Here is a 14922-nt window from a genome sequence, read left to right on the forward strand (position 1 = left end):
ACAAAGAATATTTAACACGCGTCATAAGCGCGGCTGAAGGGCAGAATGGAAATTCATTCTATTGTAGCTTTTTTTGAAAGAATGCAATATTTACGAAGCTGTTTAAAACATCGGTGCTACCTAGAATGATATTACAACAATGACGAGATTCGTTTATGTATGACAATAAATAAAAATAAAACACCTTTGTTGACGTGACCAGGTTTTGAAAATATCAATGGAGGACACTAAAAATAAAAAGCCACATAGAAAATTTTTATTCGAGGAGGATAAATTGCTGCGGTAGATAAAAAAAGGTCATCGCGGAAATTTTTGTTCAAAGGTTATCTCCGAAATTTATCAGAAGAAAAATTGCTGCAGGAGTTAAAAAATAATTTCGGGAATATTTGATTAAGGAGGACAAAAAATGACAGGAGTAGGACAACATTTAATGAGGACGTCTGATCACCTTAATTTTATTATTAAGAGTTGCATTAAGAAATACATTATAAAAATAAATATTTTCTTTATATTAAGTATATGTTTCTGTTATATTTTTTATGTGTTTTGTGAATAAAGAATTAGCTAAATAAATAAATAATATCTACCATTAATAGAAGAACCTCACGCCCTGTTTTTTTTAAACGTTACGGAGCATGTACCCGAATATAATATTATACAATCAGCCATTTATAACTATATAATCAGATTTGAATCTTAATTTTTTTCGAATTATTCTAAAATCAGTATCTATGAAAAAAAATCTATACTATAGTATACAAAATTACGTTACGTTTTATAAAACAGAACATAAAATATACGTGTCTATCTGTTTGTCACAAAAACACTTTAAAATTGTATAGACAATTAACACTTGACAATAATATTTAGTAGTAAATTAAAATGTACTCAAAACGACCAATAACTCAAGAAACGAGAATGAAATATATTATTTTCTTGGGTTTTTTAAGTGACGATCTATTTTTAGCTACTACAAAAATTTATCCTTCTCAAACATAAATTTCCAATATGACCTTTTTATTTTTAGTGTCTTTTAATATTTTTAAAATCTGGTTGTATTAACAAAGGTGTTTTATATTATTATCTGTCTAATTAACTTAAATAATATTTAATAATATTTAAGTTAATTAGACAGATAATAATATAAAACTGTTTGATTTGGGAATTCTAACTAAATTGTTTATAAATTAAAGAAAAAATAAGCAACTTTAAAAACCTTATTATCGTATATTTACCATTACTATAAATTCAAAACTGTGTATTTAAAGGAACTATCTGGTAAAAGGTAAAAGTTGGTCAGTCATTTCTCGTTTTTTAATATTTCGATTTCATTAAGATTCATAGTATTTCATTAACTGATATGAATTTTTCTGTAAATGGAACGTCAAATGCAACAAAATTGTGCCTTCACATTAGGACTTTTTACAATTATATTATGAGAATCGAATGAAGCATATTTAAACCAAATTTTGATTAATAAGAAAGCGCAAAAAAATGATTATCGCTTCTCGGAAGTCAAAAATTCACGTCAAAAGCAATAAAATCCTGTCGGAGCGGCTCCAAATAATATTTACAAGGATAGAGCAGAACATTCTTTCTTTTGTCATTGCATTCTTGGGTGTTTTTTTTTAAGTAGTGGTCCCAACATCTGTAACGGGTAATAAAATATTATGTAAAAGGCTCAATGTTGTGATTAAATAAATTGGACCACAATCAGCACTTGAAATCCAAGCGAAGAGAACGTCATTTCAGCTTTTTCGTGAAGGGAAGGCAAAGATTGGCCAGTCAGGAGTTGTTTTTTTTAATATTTCCATCTAATTAAAATTCATGGTATTTCATTAAATGCTATGCATTTTTCTGGGGGGTCGCTGTTTATAATTTAGGTTAATCAGTAGTGGAAATAATCAATAAGACTGTTTATAATAATATTCCGACTTACAATAAATGAGAATCAAATGAGGCATATCTAAACCGAATTTTGACTAATAAGAGGGCGCAAAAAACAATTATCCCTTCTCAGAAGTCAAAAATCTACGTCAAAAGCAATAAAATCGAGACGTAGCCGTCGTAGTGGAATTAAATAAAGAACATATAAACCGAATTATGCCCAATAGAAGAGCGCAAAATCACTTCTCACATCGTAGTTTCGTAGTTCTAGGACATGGTTATATCGTTTTCAACAAATAAGATTAACGAATTTAAAAAAAAGAATTTCGGTACTACCGGTATTTCATTTTGTAATACCGGTAGTACCGAATCTTTTCCCAATACTGCAATCCCGATTAAAATAAATACTATAGACATCGTAAAGGCTATCAAAACCAATATAAGCATGATTAGTTTCCAGCGAATCTAAAAATATACTTTCAGTAAAACATCAAGTTTATTACTATACCGTATTTGCGGTTTTATTTTTTCTATATAGTAATTGAGATCTTCGATAATGATCGACTCTCGTGCGGTTTTATACGGAAACTCATACTGCCTTTCTCCAGAAATGTTGAAGATATTGTTTTTTGGAAATTATTCCGACCTTTCTGTTGTATCGTTATAAAAAACGACGACCGCGGAAACGCTTAATGTTTTATGTATAGGACCACGATGAGTTTAATAGACCGATTAGAGCCACTGCGTACGATGCTTATAAAATTATAAACGTTTCGCTTGCGAGATTATCTGAACGTATATCGCACAACCATACAAACAAACTAATTATTTAACAACGATTAAATCGATTGCGAGGGGAATGTGTTTATTGAATTATATTGGCGCGGTCGATATTCTTCTCGATAACGCGCCGACTAGAAAGCACACTTCTTCAACACATAACAATAACGGAATTATTGCACGCATACCTCAGCCTTTTTTGTAATTTCCTCGACGTTAGAAAACGCATCCGAACGCACATGCTTCGAGAGGCATTTTCCTTTCGAAATATATCATCTGCTGATTAATATTAATCGCAATAGATCATAACGGTTTTCTAAAGCGTTAGTTTTTCTCGTCTCAGCTTCGGTGACACAAGAGTCTTCACGATAAAAAATCGGTCTGTCACTCAGTGGTCAAAATTGAAATTGAGCATTTTTTATGTAAATAATGAGCATTTAGCATATTATTTTGCGCACATTGATAATTAAGATAAAGCTATAATTTAGTCCCTACGTTTTTATAAAAGTCATGATTTTTTCATTGTAATATTGCAACGACTGCATCACATAATTACAGCGTTCGTTAAATGCTACGACGAGATAATGGATTCGCGTCGACAACTTAAAAATGATACTTTTTACACGCGCAGATTAAACGACGAATGCGTCGCTTTTCTTGTGTAATTTGAGCGTTTCGCCTTGCGGGAAATTACACGGCTCGTATAATTTACGTTCATATTTGGCGTAAATAATAATAATTGGAATAGCTGTAATCTCAGAGTTCTGCGATAGGTTGTATTCGCGATACACTTTGTCGCTTCTCATAATTGACGAACGGATCACAGATGCTGCGGTCGAGCGGTCGAAGCGCTCGCTTTGAAATTTCAGAAAGATCTATTACATTTTTTTTACTTTATGCCAAAAGTTCATGCAAAGTATTACTTATTCAGATTAAAAAAATCTAGCACAAAATTTTAAATAAAAATAGCAGATCTTAGTTATACGTATTATATTCGTATAAAACCGTAACTAGGTTTTTTACAATAGCAATACGAGTATAAAATAATAAACTGCACACAAGAAATATCCAATGATTACATACACAAAACTAATTATTTCTACTTTTCGCAATATTAAATTTAATGAAACGTTCCTGTTCAATAATCGAATTTTTTTCAATCAGTTAAAGAAAACTTGTTGAAACGTATTTCACAAGAAGCAGTATTAAATTTTATAATAGAACCTTGAATTTGCAAACAAGGTTACAATCAGAAAAGATGCAAACAATAGTGGAAAGGTATTATAAATTAAGATAGCAGGGACGTTATTTCAGAGGGGGCGAAAGCTGGCCAGTCAGTGATCGTTTCTTAAATATGTCAATGTTATTATGATTCATAGTATTTCGAACATGCATTTTTCTGGCCAAATACAAGGGAGTCCCTATTTAGAATCCACGTCAAAAGCAATAAGTAAAATCAGCAGTGGAATATTAAGAATTCATATTGAAACTGTTTATAACATTATTACGAGAAGTCTGGATGACGGCAATTATTGTCCCCATGTGTAAAAAGGGGGATAATAGGACAATGAAAAACTGGAAGAATGTCAATGTGTCATATTCACACAATAGCCTATGAATACTGTACCACCTATGAACACTTTCGATAGCATTCATAAAAAATGTTATATGTTCCGAATATTTTAGACATCCCAAATAAATGAGTGAGATTGGTTAAAACAACACTAAAAGGCTCAAAGTGGTAGTTAATAAACAAAAGAGTTTAGTCAAACAAGGGGATGCATTATCAACTTATCTTCAACCTTGTGATAGAAGTAATAATTAGAAATTTAAGTATAAATAAAAATATAGATCAAATATAAATAAACGGATATATAAATTGATATATATATATATATGTACATCACAAGAATTTGCATAGTGTTTCTTCTCGAGAAAAATGTCAAATCGAGAATTTTTTAACACATTTTTTATTATATAAAATTAAATCTGTACGAATATTTTTAAAATATTTACAATTACTGCCCTTTTTATAACGCTGCATAAGTAAAGGAGGGTTCGTGCCTAATATGCATACTTCTTGAAAGATTTTAATAAGAGTCTGGGTATGACAAAAAAATGTTTACAAATTTTTATCACTAGAACTCGTTTTATTTTTTTCTTAAGTAACGAAAGTAGACATTCAGATAAGAAACCTTACCGAATGTGTTTGTGCCAGATGTTTGAAAATATGCATTCTTTCTCGGGAGATCGAAAATATTTTAATGACTAATATTTTTTTGCATTTTCAATTACTCTAACCGGCCGGTGGCTTTATCTTTGCTTTGGTGATCTAAGAACCGCTCCGATAAGTGAAAAATGTACTTGAGAATAGGCAGAATGCAAAACTATTTAGGGCTATTTTTCTTTTTCGATAATCGTTTTTGTAAAGTAGCGACAGCTTTTATTGACAATTTTCTCACGATTATTATTGATCTTAAAAATTTTGGTAAACTATTGTAAAATAATAATTCTGAGCTAAGCTTGAAATTTCAATGAGCAATTAAAGATAAATTACATAATCGAAGAAACCAGACATTGATGTCATTAATTAAATGTTTGCAAAATCCAGAATCTTTCACCAGGCAAAAAAGAATGACGTTTTTATTTATTCTTCAGAAGCTGAAATGTGTAAAATGGGTAAGGAAATTATTCGCAGATTATTTAATGGCTCGACGAATTCTAAGGAGCTTCGCGACTCCTTTAAATCATTAGAATCCATTGAAGAAATTGAAAATTTATCATTGGCGCAACAATTAGAGAAATACTTACGGATTATAGGAGAAAGAATTTAAAATATTTGAGTCGACTGGCAAGAGAACAGATAATTTATAGTGCCTATTTGAAGCCTTGTTGCCAATTAAATCAACATCAACACAAAACGAGAGGAATTTTTCCACGACCGAAATTTTCTTAACAAAAAATAACGAAGATGTTTGATTATACTTTAGATGGCGTGTATTTTTAAAGGGTTGTTTTAATAATAATATGTAATAATGTGTCTGCAATATTTTATGTAATTCATACATATTTTCATTCATCAAAATTTATTGGGAATTGTCGAGAAATTTGAGAAGTAAAGTCGAGAATTCTAATGTCTCGAGAAATTAAAATCATCGAGAAATCAGAATGCCTATTTTTGCATATGCTGATGATGTGGTAATGGAAGATTTAAGTAACTAAATAACCGTTGGATTATTCAGTTTCATGCCCATTTTTTCTATATCAAAATGTTTACTTTATTTTGGAATAATATGGACAGATTGTAAATTAAGATTCAATAAAAAAAAACACTTTTTTTCAATTTATGTGTGATATAACACAATTTAAAGACGCAATAACTGCTATAGTTTTAATCATATAAAAATTAAACTTATTTTAAAAATAGCACATGTAAAACTCACGACTCGTTAGTAAACCTAATCTGTTATTTTGTTTTAAAATGTCAGCTAATAAAAAAATTCAAAATTTTAAAATATATTATATATATTTTTCAATGATATTTAAATAAATTGTAACTCCGTTTAATGAGATCCATAAAAAACATATTTTATGATAGATTTTAAAATATTTTATTTTTAATTCCAATAAATTATGTTCGAATTCAGAAATCCTGGTAAAATCCATTACTACCTACATACCGTCGAACGAAATGTATGAGAATCGTTCAGCTGTATTTTCGCTATTAACTGCAGTTTAAATGCTTAATTTCGAATTATACAAATAGAATCAAATTTAGCCGTAGATTTTTGTTCGCGTTTTCGAATTGAGATCTAGGAGGGCGCGGATTAATCTCACTGCACACGGGCGCGAGCGTAGTGAACGTGTGATATCGGAGTTGGACGTGCCCAGCCACCGGCAAATGGTGTTCGCCGTGCGTTGCTCCCGTCTCCGCGGATTTATCGCTTTTTCCTGGCTTCTTGGCCGCTGACCGTATGCCAGCTCGACCGAAAAATGTCTGCACGGACACGGCGGATATCACACGGCAAATCCGACGCAAAAAACGCATAGAAAATCACCAGTCTCGACGCGAATATCGTCGATTTGCATGCAAACTAGGTTAGGCGGCGACAATTTTCCAAACGCCATGTGCGCTATAGACTTGACGTAGCATCTTTAAAACGCGTTACGATTCCATTTTGCCGTAATCTAATTACGATTTAATTATATATGTAGCGATTTCAAATTTGTAACGGAACGTTTTCGGCACATCACTACTGACGTCTGACATAAGTAATTGATATAACGACCATGAACGATTTAATTAATATGAGTTAATTGGATCGTATTTAGAAAATAAATAAAATTACACATTGTTAATATTTAAATAATGGTAAATCAACCAAAAGATACAATATTTCGGCCTGGGTTATGCGCACATAATTTAGCATTCGCACTGCTGTACAATCATAAACAAATATGTGGCTCTTAGCTGTGAATGTGTTACCAAATTTAAAGTTTTGTTTTCCACATTATTCCTGCATGTACAATGTTTACCTCTATAACTCTTATGACCTTACGGGTAAATTATTAACTTTGCGAGAAGAAAATAGCATAATGTAAAACCAGTACATTTAGCTGAAATTTATTTGGGAATCATTTTTCTCTTTGATCCAAAAACAGCAAAGCGAAGTTGCAATTAAAAGTATTTTTTACAGCTAGATCACACACCTTGCCATCATATGCATTTCATCCTTCCGTAAGATAATTGTACTTGTAAATTGTCAACGATTCGTAATCAAAGCTATGTTATAAATATTGTATTGTCAGTGTATTTAATTTTTCCGTACAAATTTTCCTCCTCGGTAATTCGCAGACAACTGTTTGAGTAGCAACATAGCTTTAATATGAACCGGTTATTACACTATTACTTAATTTACACGAAATTAATTGTGTGTAAATTGATGATATTTTGAATATGAATTATTTTAATTTATGTTGTATGCATGTACATATTATTATTATTATTAATCTAAAACTCATAAATAAATTCGGAAATATTAAAAGCGTAATTCGTGTTCGTCCAAATGAGTCGTGAATCTGCACTATTTTACAAAAGTGTGTATAATTATTATGTTTTAAGCAAATTTATGTATCGCACTCAAAACGTGTAAATAAAAAAGTCAGCTCGTGAATCTCGTTGAAATTGCCGGGCACTTAAATATTTACAGTTTTACATTATGAATAAATTTGATGTTAATTGCACCGTAATAAGTATAAAATTATCTGCATATAATAAATAGTCGAATCAATAGCAGATAACCGACATCAAAATAGTTTTAAGCGCACGCTATAAACATAATTGTTTCGAATAATGAAGTTTAACTGTATTCGAGACGTAACCTCACTTGTGCCGATTAATTTCAGACACTAAATTCAACGGAGGCGAAATTGTAAATAATCAACCCGGTTAAGCGTAACTGGTTTTTGAATTATTAATTCCGGGCGATAAGGTTGGCGGCACTGTCCGGCGCCGCGCGAAATCCATACGCGCGTGCAAATTTCACGCTGGCAACACCTGATATTTTTCATTATTTAATTTAATTAAGCGACGACGGCGATTTAATCGAACGCCCCCATATAAATATAAATTGCGGTTTTCTAAACTGTTTGGTGGACATTTTTAGAGCGAACGGTTAGAAACCGTCGCGGGGCAATAAAACCGCTTCGACTGACTTTCTCGGATCGTAAACGATATACATTTTTATTTAGACAATCGAGAAAAATTAACGCGAATACAAAAACACTTACCAATGAGATCGTATCTGAGAGCTCATCGCGTAAATCGAAATAAATTTATATGGTAATTTTAATTCATTTCGGATTAACTGTGAATAAATATGCATTTTTAGCCGTTCCTTTGTCTACGTTCACTTTGTGTGTTGTTTTAGAGCAAATTTTAATATTTATTTATCGTTCGCTCTTCGTCCACGCTATGATAAGCCCGATGATAGCTACCAGCGGCAAAATTAAAATTAATTCGACGATTAATAAACTACTGAAAATAATTCAAGTATGAAGTTCAACATTCTCATATAGATGAGATAAAAATAATTACGCGGTAAAAAAATGCAATTTTTTAAGCAAAATTTATAATGTTTTCATTAAAAACATATGGAGAAGATTAGATTTTACGTACAACGTAAAAAGATATTTTTATTGTATTTTTTTAAATTCATTTTTCATATAAGATAATAAATGCTTATATAATATTCGCATCAGACATTCGTTTAGGCGTTATGGCCACATCTGTCATAATTTCGAGAAATTAAAATGGCGGACAATCAAGTTCACAAATGCAATCAGGGTTGCCATATCACGTTACCATAAAGCGCATTTCCGTATCGTATTTATAATTTTTTAATAAAATCAAACACTAACACACACATACAAGCTACAAATGAATTACACATATATAAGTTTATCATCTAAAATAATATTTGATGAACATTACACATAAAACTAAAATACTAAGCGATTTATAAAACCCATATTTTTTCACTTTTAACCGCTTAATCCCCAGAACGAGTATACTTGACAAAAATATGTGTTTCAATTTCCCCATGGACGAGTTAACTAAATTTTGGTATTGCGGTTGATTTACAATATGAACGAAACTCCCCATGACAATATACTCACTAACTGAAAATTAAAATTTACGATACACTTATTTAACAGGGTTTTTTATTATATTCAGTTTCTACCTAAATCAGTGAACCAGTTTATTCAAGCACATGTGAGATATGGCATCTGGATTCTTAAAAAAAATCGAAATATTGTCGAGTTTGACCTATTTTTTTATACACTAACATTATGTATTTTTTACACATACATACATACACATTACATGTATAGTTAACTAATAATTAAATTTTAATTTGATATATTTGTGTTGTATTTTGTACAATTTTTTCATACATTTTGGTTAAGAATTTGCTTTTCAAAATAAAAATAAATATATATTTTTTATTCTTGTTGTCCACGTTTCAAAGGAAAAGTGAAAAACATGAACATATTGAACCTTTTAGAAACTCGTACATTAAAAATCAAAAAAATTTTAGTCCTGTTTTCCACGTCCTATAGCTGATATAATTCGGAAAAAAATAGGTTTGCAATGTTTTTTGCGAGAAAAGTAATTTACTTAGCGATTTTAATGAATTTCTAATATTATAATTAGAAACACTTAATTTCAGCGTCTATTATTTCATTATTTTTTGCAGATTATTTATCTTACATTTTAGCATAAATTTTAACGCTTCACAAAAAAATGTTTGCTATTAGTGCATAATTTTTTTTATATTTTTGAAACAAAATTTCTAAATAAGCAAAAAAATGTAATTTTTTATAAAAAAACTTCCGATTTTATAATTTATTCACATATACAAAATTATATAGCATCTATCGCAAATTACTCAAAATATGTGTCTCTAATTTTAATCATCAATATATAAAAAAAAACAACAAAAACAAGACCATAATGGAAAAAAGTGATGAAATTGTAAATTTATATATAAATATGCCAAAAATATTGTTGTTTAATAAACTTAATGAATATATTTCAACGTTTTCATTACACGTCATATACATATTTATGGTAACTCTTAATATATTATATTGCGAACAATTTAAAACAGAATATGAATAGCAATTTCAATAATAATAATTTAATATCTAAGCAATATACATTTCCAAATGAAATTTTCACTTATTTTTACATTTCTAAATCATCTGTGTATGTAAATTGAGTTAAATAAATAACTATGAAATGCTTAGCATCTGATTGTGATTAAGTTGATTTATGTTCACAGTATAAGATTTTATCTCAAATCAGAAAGTAGAACCTTTTAATGAAGATTAGAAAATTACATGCTCAAACCATATTAATATCATTTACAATCCAATAATAAACACTTCATGTTTTATTACTTTTAATTTTAACGGTTGATTTGATTGATAATCCCAACTCTAAAATATATATTAATTAACAATAAATTCACTATAGATTATATTAAATTTACATACTTGCAACTAGCAACTAGAACGTGAATTAAAGATGATATTTCATTATCGTGCAGATTCGACCAAAATTAATTGGTAGCGCTCATTATTTATGACTTAATGCTTCGCGAAGACTGCCATATTCTTCCGAAGAGCTTAACGACCCATGAAATTAATCCGACATAATTAACGGGTAACGCTTTTTGATAAAGAAACTTTCTAGAAATCCAACAGATCGTCTTTACTCCACATGTAAGACACATTTGACAATCGCCATTGTTACTGCCATCTGAATTGGATCGATTTCTTAGAATTGCCACTGTGCTAATTAGGTATCGTTGAAAATACAAATGCTAACGTCTCTTTCATTGTAACAACTCAGTTGTCTATATTTAGAGTATTCGCTGAGCTAGCGAGAGATATTTTATCAAAAATAATCATGTTTCTAAATTAATGCGATTCATGAGATGGAGATTCCGTTCGCTTCGAGTGCGCTTTAAATTAATTAGAGAGGCGGTATATTGCGTTTACATAGAAATATTATACATTTTTGTAATGATCGCGAAACGAAACACTATAATACAGATATCTGTGTGAAAATTTCGCAAATTCAGAGTCATTAAAACGTGATATTTTTATTTCTATCCTTTTAATACGTCCACTAAAAATGTTTCATATTAGTGTCTATATTCATAATATAGTGCATATGTACATAGTACATTAGTTGTGTTTTATTGAATAGGTTAAAGTGAAAAGACAACTGTTTTTTTTAATTGTGAATAAATAAAAACATCTGCTAATGTATGTTTCATAATTTACTAAACCGGGCGGAAGAGACTTGCATAGTCATTTAATAATAATTACTTTGAAATGAATAAGTATAAATTTTAATGAATTTATGCTACTTATTTCTGTTCATATTTATACTTGGGTGATTTTTTTTCAACAATTAATGGATTGATTGCTATCAAAGCGTTTACAAGATTTTGGAGTTCGATTATATTATAGATTCCAACCCTTTCCCTTTCCTCTATTCGACACATGGATATGACGGTTATTCGAATAGTATTCAGTTCATTAGATTAATAATAATCATATGCAGTTAAAAAGGTAATGAATTATCTTTAAAATGTAAAATTAATCACATAATTGCTTTATTTACAAAACAAATATGTTTTTAGTACCTAAGAACATTTGCAATACGTAGCTGAAAAAAAAGGCTATATGTTTGGCACAAAGTGTAATAAGAAAAGTCACACAAGTTCATTGTCTAAGGGTGGAATTTTTAAAACTTTTTAGGATTCGGATTCTGATGTACAAGAGACTTGATATTTAAAGTAATTATCAATATATATGCAATCACGATATTATCTTTTATAGAGACCAAAAATGTAGTTTTTTATATGAATATTATTTTAATGTCAAATAAAATAAACGTAAGAAGTAGTAGTTTTAAGGTTGGAATAGTTTGTCCGTAAGGTCTAGACTGGTAACCCAGAGACTACGAATTCGGACTCCGGCAGCAGACTCGAATTATTTTTAAAATCGTCTTTAGCTGCAAAGTGACATCTTTTAATTATAAATTATAATAAACATAATTATGTGTAATTAACTATATGCGATGGATGTCACTTATTCAACAGTCGCCGATTGGTACTGGTTTACCCCTATGTAACACATTGGATTTGCACTTGTCAGGTTGCAAAGAAAAAGTAAAAGCACTCATAAAAACATGGCCAACCTAAGCTGCTAGTCTGCATTTGTTTTCAACAGTAAACTTCGGAATATTTAAAATTATAATTTAATGTACTTATTGTATGTGATTTGAAATGATAATTAATTTATATATTCACTAATAAAGTCTAAATACATCTTCACCACTAGGTATAAATTTATTCTATCAAACATACAGTTTAACTGATAGGCGCTAGTGATATTATATGTTGCTCTAAAATATATCTTTACTTTCATTAGGTCAAATATGAAATACAAACTAAGCCAACAGGGGAAAATAAGCGAAAGAAGAACTACAGATAGACGTCGCATTTCGCATATTGCTCCACAATTTGTCTATAAATATTACACTATGTTTTAAAAATATGATAGCTATCCTTACCGATATTATCACGGACTTTTGATATAAGAGTACCGGTCAGAGTATGTTTATTCAAGCCAAACTTTGTTCAATAGGAGGGCGCAATAACAATTACCACTTCTCAGAAGTCATAAATCCACGTTAAAGGCAATAAAATCGTGAACTATTTATTAGCTATAAAGATGTGTGAGATTATAACATAAAAATAGTTGTAGATAACTCTATTATACAATAGAAATAGTAGATAACATAAAATATTCAGGAATAATTGTAGAGAAATATTAAATTTTAATTACATTAGTAGAAAAATATGACCATCGTAAACTAACAGGTTACCCCAATGCATCACGATGGTCGAAAACAATAATTATATTATTTCAATACAAAAAATATATACATAATTAAAATAATACACAAAAAATAATACGGTCCGAGTCGAATTATTAAATGTGGAGCAATATGCGAAGGCGTGCTTTCTTTTTAGCTATGAAATGATCTCAGGAGAAAACCATCTAGGATATGTCACGTCAAGCACTCGAGGACGCTTTTGAGTAAAGTGCTGATCGAACGCATAGTAAAGCACCTCATAGAAGGCGGTTTGGGAAGATTTAACATCAACGCACGCGCCCATGATTTTACTTTTGATTTAAATAATTTCCACAATGGTTTAAAATAACAAAAAGTTTCGTTATATACGAAAAAGGGGAAATTTAATTATTTGTTTTGTTAATTTTATAAACTGATATTAAATTAAATATTTGAATGAAAATTAAATGTTTTATTTTTATATTATTTTTGAGACATGGTCGATTTTGTAAGTGTTACGTTCTAGATATACGTCTGACACATAATTTTAGGTTATGCGTTGATCGGTTCTGTGGTATTGGGATACAATTCATCTGATAAAATGAATAGCAAACTTTTGCCGCTCGGTAAACTCATTATAAGAGGATTTGGCGATGCGTCGCGATCTTTAGCCAATATCCGACACTATTCATACAAAAGCAGCATATCTTTGGAAAAATTATACCCAAGCAGCTCTTTAAAATTGACAACACCCGAGTTTGTAAGATCGCCTTCTCCTTTTTATGCTTATAATCGTTTGACACGTTTTATTAATTTAGACGGATCAGGTACCGGAGCACCCCGAAGAGAAGTTCGGCGGTTATATTCCGATCGATAAACTCGACATAACGTACAGTACTTCATCCGGGCCGGGTGGACAGAACGTTAACAACGTCAAAACCAAGGTAGATTTGCGGTTCAACGTTTACAAAGCCGATTGGATAGAGCCGAGTCTTCGCTCTAAATTGATTACAGAAGTAATATTTTTTTATTATTACTACATCCAAAATCCGTGTCAATCTAAATAACTAGTTTGTTTCCAGCAATATAATAAAATTACTAAAGATGGATATCTCATATTTAAATCCGATCTTACCAGATCCCAACATTTAAACTTAGCAGATTGTGTGAATAAAGTGCGCAACTTGCTTAGAAAAGTGTCCGAACCTGAACCTTCTGTTTCACAAGAAACTATGGAAATGTTGAGAAGAAGGTAAGCAATGAATGTAACTATTTAAATCGATTCGTAATAACATATGTTGTAATTTTAGAAAAGAGAAAGCGGCCAGAAAGCGTTTACAAATCAAGAGACACGATTCAGAAGTCAGACGGATGAAACAAACAGATTTATGATATTTTTATTAATATGAACCGATTAACAATAGGTTCATATATCATTGATCATAATCATGCAATTGAAGAGAGATTGTGATACAAATGTCTTTTAAATTTAATAATAATTTTGCATCTGCAGAAATATTTGTGAATAGCTCTATTGTAGATTTGCTGTATTTTAATTATAGTAAAAATTGTCTTAAAACATATTTTTTCTTTAGATTCATCATATATTAAATATGTATATATAAGTAGATGTTGTTTTTGTTTTTGTATAAAGAACAACACCATATAAAGGGGACTTTAAAAACATAATAACACAGTTGCTAGTTAACCCTTTTATGGACAATACTTTTATGGAGGCATACGATGCCCGTTGTCACGTGAATCGAAACAGAAATAAAGTAAAGCGCCATCGTCATTGATGAACATTATGATCGTTT

General features: G+C 30.2%; 1 protein-coding gene across 2 annotated transcripts; it reads left to right on the forward strand.

The window, feature by feature from the left end:
* Window positions 1–13629: 13629 nt before the first annotated feature.
* Window positions 13630–14684, forward strand: LOC148226824 (large ribosomal subunit protein mL62). 2 transcript variants are annotated; one of them, XM_088201480.1, is made up of 4 exons: window positions 13630–13865; window positions 13924–14121; window positions 14188–14357; window positions 14416–14684. In XM_088201480.1, exons 1-4 carry the CDS (start codon window positions 13707–13709, stop codon window positions 14495–14497), a joined length of 609 nt encoding a protein of 202 aa, XP_088057606.1. In that variant the 5' UTR covers window positions 13630–13706; the 3' UTR covers window positions 14498–14684. The 2 variants fall into 2 exon arrangements, with proteins under 2 accessions (XP_088057606.1, XP_088057607.1); XM_088201481.1 differs by having other exon boundaries at window positions 13933–14121.
* Window positions 14685–14922: the final 238 nt, after the last annotated feature.

Source organism: Plectrocnemia conspersa, unplaced genomic scaffold (genome assembly GCF_051122295.1).
Source record: "Plectrocnemia conspersa isolate PC_06_02 unplaced genomic scaffold, ASM5112229v1 ptg000013l, whole genome shotgun sequence".
Lineage (NCBI taxonomy): Eukaryota > Metazoa > Arthropoda > Insecta > Trichoptera > Polycentropodidae > Plectrocnemia > Plectrocnemia conspersa.

Bases quoted from the DNA above. Each gene is read 5' to 3' on its own strand.
- LOC148226824 (XM_088201480.1), top strand. From the start codon at position 13,707: ATGAATAGCAAACTTTTGCCGCTCGGTAAACTCATTATAAGAGGATTT. The intron at 13,866-13,923 runs GTAAGATCGCCT...TTATTAATTTAG, and splicing joins AATTGACAACACCCGAGTTT to ACGGATCAGGTACCGGAGCA. The intron at 14,122-14,187 runs GTAATATTTTTT...GTTTGTTTCCAG, and splicing joins GCTCTAAATTGATTACAGAA to CAATATAATAAAATTACTAA.